At 33.8% G+C, this 15287-nt stretch overlaps 2 protein-coding genes across 2 annotated transcripts; both read right to left on the bottom strand.

Moving 5' to 3' along the window:
• Positions 1-1603: 1603 nt before the first annotated feature.
• Positions 1604-2613, bottom strand: LOC112091554. Its single transcript, XM_024165544.1, has 2 exons — positions 2412-2613; positions 1604-2329 (listed from the first exon to the last, which is right to left on the bottom strand). Exons 1-2 carry the CDS (start codon positions 2523-2525, stop codon positions 1604-1606), a joined length of 840 nt encoding a protein of 279 aa, XP_024021312.1. The 5' UTR covers positions 2526-2613.
• Positions 2614-5657: 3044 nt separating this feature from the next.
• LOC21409598 lies at positions 5658-9559 on the bottom strand. Its single transcript, XM_024165568.1, has 10 exons — positions 9491-9559; positions 9252-9338; positions 8965-9081; positions 8419-8856; positions 7689-8092; positions 7423-7522; positions 7248-7307; positions 7076-7162; positions 6614-6742; positions 5658-6090 (listed from the first exon to the last, which is right to left on the bottom strand). Exons 1-10 carry the CDS (start codon positions 9491-9493, stop codon positions 5782-5784), a joined length of 1734 nt encoding a protein of 577 aa, XP_024021336.1. The 5' UTR covers positions 9494-9559; the 3' UTR covers positions 5658-5781.
• Positions 9560-15287: the final 5728 nt, after the last annotated feature.

Genomic DNA, 15287 nt, shown 5'->3' with positions numbered 1-15287 from the left:
TCCTTTTATCACAGAAAATATCTCTCCAGTTTTTTTCACAAACGACAAACATTTTCCAATTGAGAGAAAACAAAAATGTCGCTTTCTTCATGAATCTTTATTTTGTTAGTCCCCATAAAGTTAAAATTTGTTTTACGAGGGTAAAATAATAGGGGAGAAAATAAACTTGTGGCTCTTATTTGCCAGGGGAAATTTGTGGCTCATATGGTTCACTTGTTACTCTCATGACAAAATAAACTTGCTTCTCTGTAACCCGTTAAATAACAATTTGATAAATTATGTGATTTTTTTTTTTATCCAACAGAAGAAAATGGGGAGAGTTTTGATCAGAATTCAGATATCCCAGGCCCCACAGCCTCCCTTTGCTTTCCATGCCATTAAAAGAAAAAAATAAATAAATAAAGAATTAGTTTTGATGCTGAAAGTTACAACTTAGAAGAAGAATAAAAATGGTAACAAATAAGAACGAAAACATTTATCACCCAAGTTCTTATGTAAAACATTAGCGGCCGTTTAGAATATATATTTAAGTCAATAATTATGATTCAGTAGTAAAAATTTTTATGAAAAAAAATATTTTTTAATTTAAATTTTTTATAAGATAAAAAGTACTGTAATTAAACCTAAATTATGAGTTCAAATATATTCTCCAAATAATCCCTAGAATACTCAAATCTTTCCTTCTATTATGTTTAATAAAATACTACAAATGCTTCGATGAACGTCCTTGTCATTCAAATCGTTCATATCCACATATCAATGACGTAAAAAAAAATTAGCATTCGCAACCCTTTCTTTTAGTATGTTTAATATGATATTTATTATCATGACATCTATTCAGGCTCTCGTATTTTTTCTAATTTTGATATGTCAATTTTTACATTACAAACCTATTTTTTTTTTTCTTTTCTTTTTTTTTTTTTTGAAACAAGACGTTATTAGAATGGCGAAAGACCGACATAAGCAAAATTACCCCAAGTGCACAACTAATAAAGACTAGAAACTATGCTTAAATGAGCCCTAGAGCCCGACAACACTCCACTCTATAGGACCGAAAGAACCCAACGACATAATCTAAAAAGAGAGTAGAAGTCCAAAGATGCATGTTGTGAGAGTGCACAAGTCCAAAGGTGTGTTGTGTGATCACCAAAACAAATACGACAACAAATATTTCAGTCACTAATTAGCTTAACAAATATCATACTACAAAAATTGCATAATAAGAGCATATGCCAAAGGTTCATGTAGATTGGCAAAGCAAAAGTTAGCAACAGCGAGTATTGAGACTTCAAATAACATGCAGCCATAATTTGCTATCTCATGTTTCTATGCGTATAAGACTCGGCAAAAAAGGGTAAGAAGTCTGATCTTAACAACAGCAAAATCACAGCCATAGCTAGTGAGCAAACAAAAGCTCAATTTTTAACAGAATCCAAAACACGACGGTTCTAAAGCATCTTTCTTTTTCATTTCTTGATGAACTATACTTGGCGATCATCTGCTTCACAAAAAGCTTACCGATCTCCGAGCTACTAAGATCAGAAACCCAACCTAACTTTAACCAGTCAACTTAGTTAAGTATATTCCCATCTTGTATCCTTAGTCAAAAGAGCACACAAAGAAAAGCCTCCTCAGTGAGCTTGAGGTTAGCCTTGGCCTGCAAAAACTGCTTCTCCAAGGCAGCACTATCCCGCTCATTCTGGCACAACCGCATCGTTAGTGTCGACAATTGACACCGCAGACTATCCCTCTCCTCATTCAAATGCCTCTTTTGATTTTCCAGCGTAAGAACACCCTCCCTCTGCCACTCCAAATGGGAACTTGCGCTAAGTCCAAACGTCACAGTAGTAGACAACCAAGATAAATCAAACCCCAAAAGTTGAGCCTCCTTCCACAGCCCTTTGAGACGCTTGCACATCTCCTCAGTCATTTCTCTCCTTCTCGTTGAATGCAGGAAAAACAGCAGCTCCCCCAACGTTTCATAAGCAAAATGGCGCCATCTGGAGGTCCTGCTGCCCGAGCAAATGGCCAAATCTGGATGATCAAGACAGGCCTCCTCAAGCAATGCGGCATGGCACCTTGGAAGCATTGCCAAGCCCCGGAAGTCCACCAAGTCATCATTTGATGTTTCGGATTTGACTTGGACATGCGGCTGAGTTGAAGAAAGATCCTTTTGTGGGGCAGACTTTGTGCATTCCACTTGGACAGAATTTTCATGCGTTTGGTCTTGAGGTGCGCTGAACCTGGTAGCAACACCAACTAAAGCTTCTGTGAGGTTCTGCTGCGATTGTTTGGGGGCTGATGGTGTACTCTCTGCCGTCTCCATTACCTTATGCAGGGGATGCTTTCCGCTTTTATTATTCTGACAAGTAACAATTAACATTTACAACATTTGTAGAGGCAGTTCAAACCTTATTGCAGTCCTTGGTAGCTTTGGCCAATAACTCCGAAGCATCCGCAACTTTCTTGTCGCGACTTCTTTTCCTATTTCCCTTTAATCCCCGGAGGTTCTTTACACCCAGCATATCCTCCAACCATGTCTTTTCAGGAGGAGAGGACCTGATAACAGCATAATTTTCAAAGAATCAAGTAGTGTACATTGACAAAGATCAACAAAAAACTTAGCCTATATATGATAGATATCTGAAAGACAAATTAACACTCACACAATAGCAAGCATTTTAGTAAACGTGCAAAACTAACCACCAACTGAAACTTTACTATATTTCCCCACATCAGACTAGTCAACTAGATACCTGACTCAAGAAGGAAAAGATGAAACACCTAGGTCAGAGACGGTATTGCGAGAATCACAATGTTTTTCATCCCATAGTAATCTTGCTTTACAGTCGAAGTAGGGAGCGCGTTTTGCTCAACTAGAAAGGATGTGTAATGATTTTGGCAATGGCTCAATCTCATCGAATGTTAACAGAGTGGTGCTAGTGATCCCAATTTTTTCATACCAATTCACATAGCGAAGAGTTGTCATCTTTAATCTCATCTAGACGTGATAACCTTTTAATATCAACAAACTTCTTAATTTTTTAATCAACTTCCAATATGATATAGCATTATTTTGTATACTAGATTTCCACATTTTTATGCAAATAGCATACCTATTCATCAGCTGACCTAATGATGACCACAAGACACAAGGTACAAGCCTTACATGTAGTCTTACATATAGAACTCACATCCTATTACACTAAGGTTATTAAAAAAAAAAAAAAAAAAAAAAAAAAAAGAGGGGGGGGGGGGGGGGGGGGGGGGGGTTTCTTTTTGTCCTTTCATTTTCTGTTTTGCAAAGATATAATTGTTACTTGAGGGAAATTTTAAAAAAAAAATTAACCCATAATCTTTTCCACCTTCCATTTTCTCTTATGCAAAGATATAATTGTTAAAAAAAAAAAAAAAACCCATAATTTTCTTTTTTCCCTTAAGTGGAGGTAACATTTTGTAAACTACCGAAAGAAAATTGAACACGCATTAGTAAGGATCCAAAGAAGGTACCAAACACACTTCACTCTCAAAATCCTCCTGGTTAATGGGCATAATTTCTTTTTTCCCTTTCATTTTCTGTTTTGCAAAGATATAATTGTTACTTGAGGGAAATTTACAAAAAAAAAAAATTAACCCATAATCTTTTCCACCTTCCATTTTCCCTTATGCAAAGATATAATTGTTGCAACAAAAAAAAAAAAAAAAAAAAAAAAAAACCCCCATAATTTTCTTTTTTTGCCTTTAGTGGAGGTAACATTTTGTAAACTACCAAAAGAAAATTGAACATGCATTAGTAAGGGTCCAAAGAAGGTACCAAACACACTTCACTCTCAAAACCCTCCTGGTTAATCTACCAAACATAACTCAGCAGAAATTTCACTAAATTACACAATAAAATGGGGTTCCAAAAAAAAAAAAAAAAAACCTTACTTAGAAAAGAAGTAAAAAGAGGGGGAAAAAAATTGCACATGAACAAAAAAAAAGGTAAAAATGAGTACGTGTATGGTGAAATAATGAAAGAAAACCTAAGAAACAAAATGAGGTTTGGTTTAAAGAAGTAAACCTGCAAGGAGGAGTGTTGGGTGTAAAGGATGGGGACGACATTACTGGTTCTGGCTTGCTGGTCAAGCAATCTCTTTCCTCCACATTCTCTTTCTCTCCCCTTTTTATCTCACTAACCTCCAACTTTCCAAGGAAGTCAGAAAGCTACAAATGTGTTAAGGGAAAAAGGACTTCCTCTCTAAGATAAACAGAGGTTTCCAATTCCACCCCCTTTTTTTTTTTTTTTTGCCCTTTTCTTGAAAGCTACAAATGTGTTTGGTTCATAAATTAGAATTATAAATTATAATCATTTTTAATTTACGTGTATTTTTTATGAGAAAAAATACTATAACGAACCATGAACCATGATTCAATCGGGGTACGAATCCTCCAACCAAACAACCCCTAAGCTAGTGGGTGCACCCGACCTTGTTGGTATTTACATGTTGTGCCATTGAATTTTTATAGTGCGTTTGGTTAATAGATTCGTGTTATGATTCGAATCATCGTTCGTGATTCGTTATAGTATTTTTTCTCACAAAAAATACACAAAAACCAAAAATGGTTCTGAATCCATCAACCAAACGTCCACTTTTACATTTAAAATCTTAAAATTAACTAAGATGAGACTTTGGACGAAATTATGGGTTTAATTGAGTGATTTTAATGGTTATTTTAATATTTATTTATCAGTGATTATTATTTTTTTACTTGCCCGATATTAATTTGACGGTTGTAAAAAATTAAATAGACTAAAAAATATATAATAACTAATGAGATTAAATTATTATCAATTCACATCATTAAATATTTGTATTTAATTAGTAACTCACTATAAAAACATAATCATTCAAAATTCATATATAAATATATATATTTATGAATTATTAACCTTGTGGCCGTGGGTTTAACCCATGGTGGGCAAATTCGTTCCCTTTTTTTTTTTTTAATCATCAATAGCAATTAGAATTCGTTAAAAAGTCATCAAAGAGTTAGGATATACGACAATATAACGCACCATTAACCCAACAAAAGAGAATACTCTCACGATAACATGATTCGTACTCAAGATGGCCTTACTAAAACTTGTTTTTTTTTTAATAGTTAAAAAATACATTTTAGATTTTTGCTGAGGTAATATATTAAAAAGATCTCCACCCTCTATTTAATCCCCATATAATAAATAGAATAAAAGAAAAGGATTTCCATTGTTTCTCTCTTTTCTTTTCCAATATATTTTTTTAATGAATGAGAGCTTGGTATGGTAAAGAGGTTAAAATATAATGGGCGCAATTTTAAAGCTTCGTATTGAAAACTTGAATTAAAAGATTATGAATGCAACATCTTCATTTTTTCTTCAATCAATTTTCCAGCAGAAACCACATGTAGGAACTACAATTTTTTGCAGTCTTTTCTTATTTGCTTATCAACCCATCTCCAATAACTACTAGTCATAACTTTTCAAAACCTGAAAAAAAAAATAATATTAGACAACATTACACAAAATGCATATATAGCCTTATTTATACATATATATATCAACCAATCTCTTACTAGTGTGATCAAACCAGCTCAAGCTTACAAGAGGGAAATATATGATATATCCATGCCTTGGTTTAGAAGTCAAAGTCAACATTCTTGAGCCAGTTTGCTGTGTAATGGTTTTAGTCTTAGATAAGTGAACAGCAAAAGTTGTCGTAGAGGGATCATCTTGGTCGTTTGAAGAATGCAAAGAGATCATCACCAAGCTACTTCTTTTGAGAGCAAATAGTGGAAGGTGAAGTTGTGAGGAATCCACTCAATGGCCTTACAGATTTTCTTGTGTTGACAATGGTGGATACTTATATTCTTCCTTTGCGAATCGGGCATAAAATGGTCGACCATCTCTACCAAATCGATCAGGGACAGGCCTGAATCCTTTGCAAAAGACTCCACAATCTTGGGGAGAAGGATTTTCTGTTCTTTATGCACAATGAAGTTCGACTGAACGTATTCTTCCTTCGCCGTCTCCAGCTCCTCGAACACTCTTTTCGGTGTATATACACGAACCTAAACAAATAATGGAAGTGTTTAACAGAGATTATAAGATATGAGCACTTAAACAATAGCTATGAAAAACAGAAAAATCCTTCTTGCAGGATATCTTGTCATATTCTCTAACATTAGTCTAGAAGCTTGGATCCCATTTGATAGAACTTAGAACCAGTTTGGTATTGCTTCTTGTTGAGGCTCCAAATGTCATTTTCACATAAAACAATGTAAATAGTGTGTTAGCAAAAGTGTCTATTGGACAGACACGAATGCACTTTTACAGTTGTTTGGAGAAGCTAAGATGTTTAACTTAGTTTTTTGTTCTATTTCTCCTTTTGCTATAAGTAAAAATAGCCATATCTTTACGCTCTAATAACTACAATTTTTGTTTCAGTTTAAGTTTTGTCGTATATCCCTTTTCATTTCCTTGGAACTGTAATCAAGATAATGGAGCCTAAGTAGAGAACTGCATATTCTGGAGAAAACTTATGAAAGCAGTTTTAAATTGTGTTTTAAAAGATTGGCAAGGAAGTAAGTTTACCGCAGGATCATATTGGCTTCCTGAGCAGAGCGCAAAATGTAAAAGGGGTTCAGGATGATCAATGCCAAAAGCTTTTCTTGCATCTCCAACCTTGAATTTTGTTTTTGAAGAAAAGAGCAGCCTCAACCACTGGACAAACAAAATAAGAAGAAGAAGAAGATCAGCTAATAAGATAACTAATGGGAAAAAAAAAAGTAGGAAAGAAGCGATCAAATGACTTCAAAGACCACAACAAAGTAATCACGGCATATTTGACATAATCTTGTTACATGTGAAAATTTATATGATAAACAAATTTTGTTTGATCTAGAATTATGGAAAGGGAGTCTGGCATGTAAGCTGGTTTGAAGGAAGAGAATGAAATTTTGAATCATGATTGGAGCACGTCATGTCACGTGCACGAGGGTGTTTCCTTCAGGAGGTAAAAGTGCCAAAAACCCTTGTGGAAATGAGATAATTTACTTGTCCTGGACGAGGCAGTCGGCATCCTAGAATCGAGTTCTGTATCATATCCACGCTTATGGTGTGACCTCCCACATTGTAGGCAGCCTGAATCACACACGAGCTTCTAATGAGAATCACACTCAGCTCAACATTTTCTTCTTCAAATTTAAGTTGAAAAGGCCGTACTTACCTTGAGTACTAAAGAAACTCTTTTGAGATTGTTTTGTGGAATCCCATAAACCAAAAAGGCCTATCAACATATTTTCACCCAAAAAAAAAGTGATTGTGTCATTCACATACTCCACAAGAAATACTTTAAAACAGATACTCCACCAGAAAATCATTCGTTAGCTTCAGAAATTTACATGCATTACTAGCGCATTGTGAACATTAATCCAAAACGCCAACTTCTCCTCATGCTTCATCTTTCTGAGATCCACTTCTTCCAACTGATAGACAAGCGACCTGCAAAGAAACAACTTCGACGTCTCACAGATTTGCACCAAAGTTGTGTGAAACAATAAAGAGAAGCAAGGAAAAACCATGTAATATCAAACAAAAAGCACACAAGATAGAAATGGTTACTCTAAAACTAGATAAACCATGATGCAGAAGAATTGAGGTTTTGTACCTAAATTTTTGTAGCATGTTATCAATCTCTCTTAATTTCTCAGAGTCCCTACATATCCATTGAACCTTCAGCATTCTAAAGTAAGGTCTAGTAAGTCCTTCTGACTCATCCAAGTGAAAAGGGTTGTCAAGGTGTGAATTGAAAAATGGTATTTTCCTGCTTATTGAGCTCCACTTCTCACTGTGGCTGTGTATTGAAGCCTCATAAATTGATGATGAGAATGCAACAGGAGAGGAAGGGGAATCTTGATTGATCAAAGGCGGGTCTGAAAGTTCGCAGTATATGGCTGAAATACACCTTATCATCTCCTCGGATAGGCAGTTCGGTGTCTCTGGAACGTGGTCATACAAACTAGCACCTAAATGCTCTGCTAGACTTGCATTTGGTGTTGAACTTTCAGCTTGCTGAAACAATAAATTGAGGATTGATTATGCATTAGGTGGGAATATTACTTTCACAAACACCAATTATAGGAAGAAGCTACAATACATTCCAATTTTCGGGACATACCAATCTCAGTTGTTGGATGATGGAAAGAAACGACTCGATCGGTTGAACTTTTTTTTTTCAACTTTTAGGTGATAAATTTGTTTTAATTACTGAGATCGATCTTTCCATCACCTAGTGGCTGAGATTTGGCTGCATGGTAACTCCGAAATTTTTGTGGATGTTACTATAGAACCTTGTAGTGCAGTATTGCCCTTTAGTTAAATTTCTTGAATCTAGTTACCTCTAGCATTGACAAAGGTAAGGAGTGGTATGAATTCACAGCGTTATTTAGAAACTTCCTTGGTGAAGTTCTAAAGGAACAAAATGAACGCTGAGATAGAGACGAGTGACTGCGATGAATGCTCGAATCTAGAAGTTTCTCCGGTTCCCACATGTCATCACATTCCTGCAGGCTGCCAAGTGAATTTCGCGGCGGCATAAGATTACGAGAGTGGTGCAAAACTGAATTCTCTCTGTGTGGCATAATATCAGCTTGTCCAGAAACTTCCGAGGATGTCCCTTTCTCTGTAACTAAAGCTGAATCTAGTCTTCCATCTGCTGTTGACGCTGATGACATTTGTTGATCAAATGTTTTCCGATACAAGGAGAGAAGATACCGTTCCAAATACAGGATTTCCAGTTCCAACACTGTGATTTCCTTTATTAGCTCCTTAGTGGGCTGAAACCAAGTTGGAATATCAAATGATTAGCAAAAGCAAGAATTCTTAAAAACAAGAAATGATATAATATCTTCAAATGTAGATAATTGTAAAAAATAGTTAGTTACCTTTGGTACGGAATCATCAATTGCTACTTCATGTGACAATGGCTGATAACTAAGCGCTTTTTCCAGTGCATGACGTACCAGAAATTGGTCTTGTAATTGCCTTTGAAGCTTCATAATCTGCAGAACAAATAAAAGTCCTATAGGTTGAGAAATCAAGCCAAATTTTGACCAGACTAGTAGTTGCAATGTCCTTTACAATACTTGTGGAAAAAATCATAAGCATATTCTTTAGAAATCAAAGATCCAAATCTGCTCATATGCTCAGAAACTACTATCTCTCTCCATACCTCCTGGTTCAAAGAGCTCTGAACATCGGTTTTTTCGATATGCCTTTTCCGAGCTTCAGCAGAGCCTTTGGTTCCTACTATTTCCTTCTGTGAAAACAAGGGGAGAACACTTTGTAAGCAAAACTGCTCTAACCATTGGAATTTACCCGACCACAATAAAAAATTTAGAAAAAAAGAAACAAAAATCTAAACCTTAATGAAGGAAGAAAGAAAGAAAAACAAACTCTGAACTTCTCTACCATTTTGAGTCTGTTAGGAGCTTCAAGAATGGCGTTTAGTTTATCCCTTTTTGATTTTCTTTTAACTGGATCGCTGTCACAAAAAAGAAACACAAGAAGTTACGAAATGCATATTGTATTAGTGTATAGCTAGAACTTAATACAAACGTTTTTGAAAAATGTTGAAAAGTTTTCATCTGAACTTCACAGCTTAGTTTTATATGTGTTCATTTTCAATGCTAAAAAAAATATTTACCGATTCAAAAGTGGGATTCTTTTGTTCTTTTCTCCAAAAACTTTTCCCAAGTTACAAAGTTCACGAGTGAAATAAGAAAAGCTGAAGTATAAAGAGCTAATACCTCTTGGAACGCTTGTGTGTGGAAATTTCAACTTCCATGAACTTGAAAGGCTTCAAACTATAGTAACCCCGCCACTTTATTCCATGCATACTAACCAAAAAAAAAAATCTGGCTCAAGCCCCAGTGCTGAATATAAATGGAAAATATTCACTGAAATAGCATTAAATGCAAAGGCATATACCAACATTGGATATTGACAAGTGATTATACAGAGAGAGAAGAGCAACATGAAAGATACAGCCAAAAAGCATTAATTGTTAACAGAAAACAAATAAACTCAGCTTATAAGCAAACAGAAGAACCACTCAGACAGAGTGAGACTACTCACTAAAGTTGGGTTTTTTTGAAAAGTTGAACCAAATTAATCTTTGTGGTGATCCAAAGACCAAATGGGGTTTCTCAGCTGATCATTTTAATTCAAAACCAGATACCCAATTTGCTTTTTTTTTTTTTTTTTTGGGTATGCGTGTGATGCAACTAGCAAAGATAATTCCAAGGTAATAAAACTGTTGATTTTTGCATGTTGACGCTGTTGAGTTAAAATGGGGTTTCTCAGCTGATCATTTTAATTCAAAACCAGATACCCAATTTGTTTTTTTTTTTTTTTTTTTGGGTATGCGTGTGATGCAACTAGCAATGATATTACAAGGATATAAAACATGTTGATTTTTGCATGTTGACGCTGTTGAGTTATGTGGAGCCTACCAAGGGTTCGGGAGGCGCGAGCTCCCGAGACGAATTTTTGGGGGCATTTTAGGTATTTTGCGTATGTTTTAGTTTGAGTGATGGCATTATATCTTATAGAGAAAAACAAAGAGATTGAGTGATGGCATTATATCTTATATTATAATAATATTTTACAGTGACAAATGGACATAGCTCTAACGTTAAATTTTTTTAATTCTCGTTTTTCTTATTGGTCTCGGATAGTAAAAAATTAATGTTTTTTTAATTCCTAACACAGGATAATATATAAAAGGACACATATAGTGCTCAAAAAGATGACTGGTTTTCTTTGACCAGTCGGTTGTCTTAGAAAGCTATACCACCTTTGAAGCTTTTGGCAATGGTGGGCTTTTTTGCGTTTGCATTAAAAGAAGCAAATCAGCTCGTGTGGCTTTTTATTGAAGATCAGGCGCAAAAGTAGAAATCCACCTATTTAAAAAAGAGAAAACAAAAAAAAAACAAATTGTGGTGTAGAGTAGTCGTTACTCAAACGGTGGACTTTTGTAAAGGTTCTCTACTTCTCTTCTCATGGTACCCTAATATCTAACTGCTTAAGCATGCATGATTTTCATTCAAGTATTTTACGACTATATATACAAATTCCAAATAGGAAGAGACCGGTATAAAACACACAGAAACAAAGAAAAGAATACACAAAACAGACAGACAGACCATAACGGCCTTCACGAGGAGCTGACGCGTGGCTTGTACGCTGATCCTATACAGGTAGATACGTGTGTACGTAACTTGATTTTATAAGTTTAACCAATGCTACTCATTTTTAACCAACAACAAATTGACACTCTTACATGTCAATCTTTTATCCAGTGATAACTAATTATACTTTCCTTGGACATTGATTGGTCGAGTCAATAAAAAGTCACTTTCCAATTCAACGCTAGGAGTGCATGGGAACAAATCTCTCTATAAATTATAAATAGTTAACAAAGAGGGACATACAATTCCTATTAGGAAACAATCTTGGTGAGATAATTTCAACAAAACAAGCATATCTTAAAAATAAAACATAATATATATATATATATATATATTGCGTATACTTTGTATGATTAGCCAACAAAGTTTATAACATATCTAAGCTGTACAGCAGAAGGGCACGACTATAGAGTATGGGGCAGGCCCCCAAATGCAAAAGGAGTAACCACACTTAAGGAAAAGAACAAAAGTATATGCATGTATACCTCAAAAGGGCTGAAAGGTGAGAGAGTCAAAACTATTAAGAATATATACAATATGTGTGATTGAATTTGACATGAAATGACTGGCTTTTGGTGGGCTTTCCTTTGTCTAATCTCTAATCCCCCTTTGCAGAATTTTGGTTTTTGGATACAACCCATTTGTGCAGGATAAGTGAGTGACCAGCTGCCAAAAGCTTCTTGCCTTTCATGAATAGGGCTTGTCATAGACCAAGGAAATGAAAAGAGAAATAAAAGTAATATGATCTTTACAGAATTCTAAAAGTTCGTCTGAATTATCTGAGTGATACACGTATAAAATGATCAAAGTAAAGAAAGGATCAAAACGGTTTCACTTGCGTTTGTCACGTTTGCGTCATGTCATGGAAATGATAATATATATATATATATACGTACGTAAATTTAATTTCTTCATGACTTGTTTAGCTAAAAACTTCACTTGTGTAGGTAATACAAGTAGAATAATCCTAGTTTAATTGTCAAGGATATGCATACAAGTCTTTCTTTGACATGTGCCAAAAGGACAACTGCGTTACCATGTAGTACTGTAAGACTAATATTTGCGCGACTCGTTTTGATCAATAGTATAGAAAATAGACCATCACGACAATAATTTAATGTTTCTCTTATTTATTTAGTCATTATTACGTTTTCATTGGCTTTCAACAATTTACTGAACTCTGAGTTTGTCCCATTTCTCTAATCTTAACAGGTTTTGTAAAAAAACAGTGAATTTTAAATATATTCAAGGACTTAACTCTTATTGGTCATTGTCAAGTTTGCAACTTAATGTTCTCCTAATCTTGGAACCAGTCTAGCTTTATAGCAAATATTTTTTTCCTTTATGGAGAAATGAAACTAACAAATTGTTTGGAAAACGCACTTTGTTGTAGAAATTTTTATGCATATAGTTGGAAATATGTTGAAAGTGAGATGAAGAAATGTTACTAAAGAAATATTAAAAATTGAGACCAATTGATGGTAATTCCATCTCCTAGACAGAAGTCTCGCGCATTTAAGATTTTGGTAAAACCAAGAGTACTGTTTTTTTTTTTTTTTTTTTTTTTTTTTTTTTTTTGGTGTATGTGATGTAAAACCAAGAGCACTGTGGGACTTATGACATTTTTTCTCCTACATTTACTAGATGTTTTTGGTGGCGCCGTATAGTAGTTTATTCGATGTATATATCAATGTTTTGTACTATTACTGAAAAAATAAAAATAAAAATAATACTTTTTTCTTACTAATGAGTAATGATTAATGACATACTTATTTTTTGCTGAATGAAAAATACTTATTATTTGATGAATTTCTGCACAATCTTTCCTCTAGCTACCTAGCTATTTTTGCTTTCTCTAACTAGTTAGGGCAAATTATGGACTGTTATTACTTTTATCAATCTAAAAGTTATAAAAATTGTAACATTCTATAAATGGTAGAATTGTTTGTAAGGCAGTAAGCAATATTAGGTGTTCAACAAATTCCACAAAATTATCCTATATATTTTTTGATCTGATATTATTTTGAGGTGCAGATCTCACAGTTTAAAACAATGTCTTAATGATAAGATTTTTCTATAAAAAAAAAAAAAAATACTTTACCACAGTATTCTCTTCAACCGTTTTATGTAGAACCAATAAAGATAATCCCTCTTTCTATCCTTTCATTTCATCTAAACAAAATCCACTTAATCAGTATTATATTAAGAGTCGTTAAACTTAATACAAAACGACATAATGTAGTACTTCAAGACGTTTCTAATTTGGCATGCGTATAGATGGTCAACTTGAACAAGACACTCCAAATATATTAAATGATCTAATTAAGATCCAAACAAATTAGAAGTCACAATAATGTTGACAATCTTTCATAAATCGATGTCCATGCAAAATCGGTAAATGCAAAGGAAAACAAACATTTCCAATCTCGAGCTAGTTGAGTACCATTTCTCCAAAGAGGCTGACAGACATACTTTGATTATTTTAAAAAAAACTTCGGTTGTTGTTCATTTATTTATTTATTTATTTGTATTCTTTGAGTGTTGTTTATTGATTAATTATGCTGTTAATTTAATAATGAAATTTCTGCTGACCCCGAAGCCATTAGAATTAGTGCAAGGCCTAACTGCAATAAAAAGGTAACGTTTAGAAAGATGCTTTTGTCTCTATCATTGTGAACTTAATTAATTTGGATAAATCAAGATAGCTCAATTTTCGGTAACTTATATAAAATTAGTTAAAGGTCAAACAACTTACCTAGGTATAATACATATATGAAGAAGAAAATACCTCCCCTTCATTAGCCCCCCACAAAAACAAAACAAAAAAAAAAAGGAAATTACTTCAAAGATTTTTTTTTCCCTGGAAAGCAAAGAACTAAAGCTAGTGTGTGTGTGTGTATATATATATATATATATGTATATATATATATAAGACTATTACAATATTGTGTGTAGGTTTTATTTTCTTGCTAGGATATAGAGTAAGAATGGTTATGTGGTAAGTGGTATAAAAAAAATAGGGAGAAATAGGTAAATAACATATTTTTTAGTGGAATAAAAATAAATAACAAAAATTATTGAAAAATTAGTAAATAGTAGTAAATTCGAGATTTGTTGGGTAAATCATAATTTATCTCATAATCAAATTTAATAAATTCACGATTTAATTGATATTTAGAATAGTGATCTAAACCATCTAGTTTTTCTCAGGCTTTGTTAAATTATCATATTTTTTCATATAATAGAATAATAATATGATAGTCTTGTATCCTACATCTTGTTACATTTACAATGGCATTACTTAAAAAAAAATGTTACTTTGCGAAGATCAAAGCCAGTGAAGCTTCTCTTAAGGAAGGAAACAGAATCTTTACATTGAGATTTAATAATATTTCTGACGAGTGAGGAGATCAGGAAAAAAAAAAAAAAAAAAAAAAAAAAAAAAAAAAAAAAAAAAAGAAAGAGTGAGGCTCTTTAAGGCATCAAAACCTAGAAGAGGAACACATGAAAGTTGAAGTTCCAAAGGGATTAGAGAAGGTTAGCCAATGCCAATGATACCCAAAAAAAAAAAAAAAAGGAAGGCTTTTTCCACTTCTGAGCAAGCTCTTCTTTTTCTAATCTTGCCTGTTATTTAGAGACAAGACTATATATGTATATTACTTTTAATTGAATCTTATTTTAACATTAGCACTCCCACTCAATAATTGCCATTTGAACATGCAAATTCACTGGTCCTAAAATGATTGTAAAAGGTCGCATTGTTGTCAAATTTTGACCTCTTAGTGTTATTTATATATTTTGTCACGTAAAGGGGGGAAAAAAATAGGAACCAAAAAACGACAGCGAAAACCAACTTTTAACCATTGAGGTCGAAATTAGCAATTTGATAATCTCACGCAAAAATCTTGACTTTGACCTTGTCACGTGAAAAACCAGATTCACATGAAAAACCAGATTAACTATTTAAGTTGAAAATGAGGATTCGTAGGATTATTTTTTGTGCAACATTTAAGACT

Source organism: Morus notabilis, unplaced genomic scaffold (genome assembly GCF_000414095.1).
Source record: "Morus notabilis unplaced genomic scaffold, ASM41409v2 Scaffold115, whole genome shotgun sequence".
NCBI classification, from domain to species: Eukaryota; Viridiplantae; Streptophyta; class Magnoliopsida; order Rosales; family Moraceae; genus Morus; species Morus notabilis.
The sequence above is the reverse complement of the archived record's forward strand: the minus strand, read 5'-3'. Positions and strand labels throughout refer to the sequence as shown.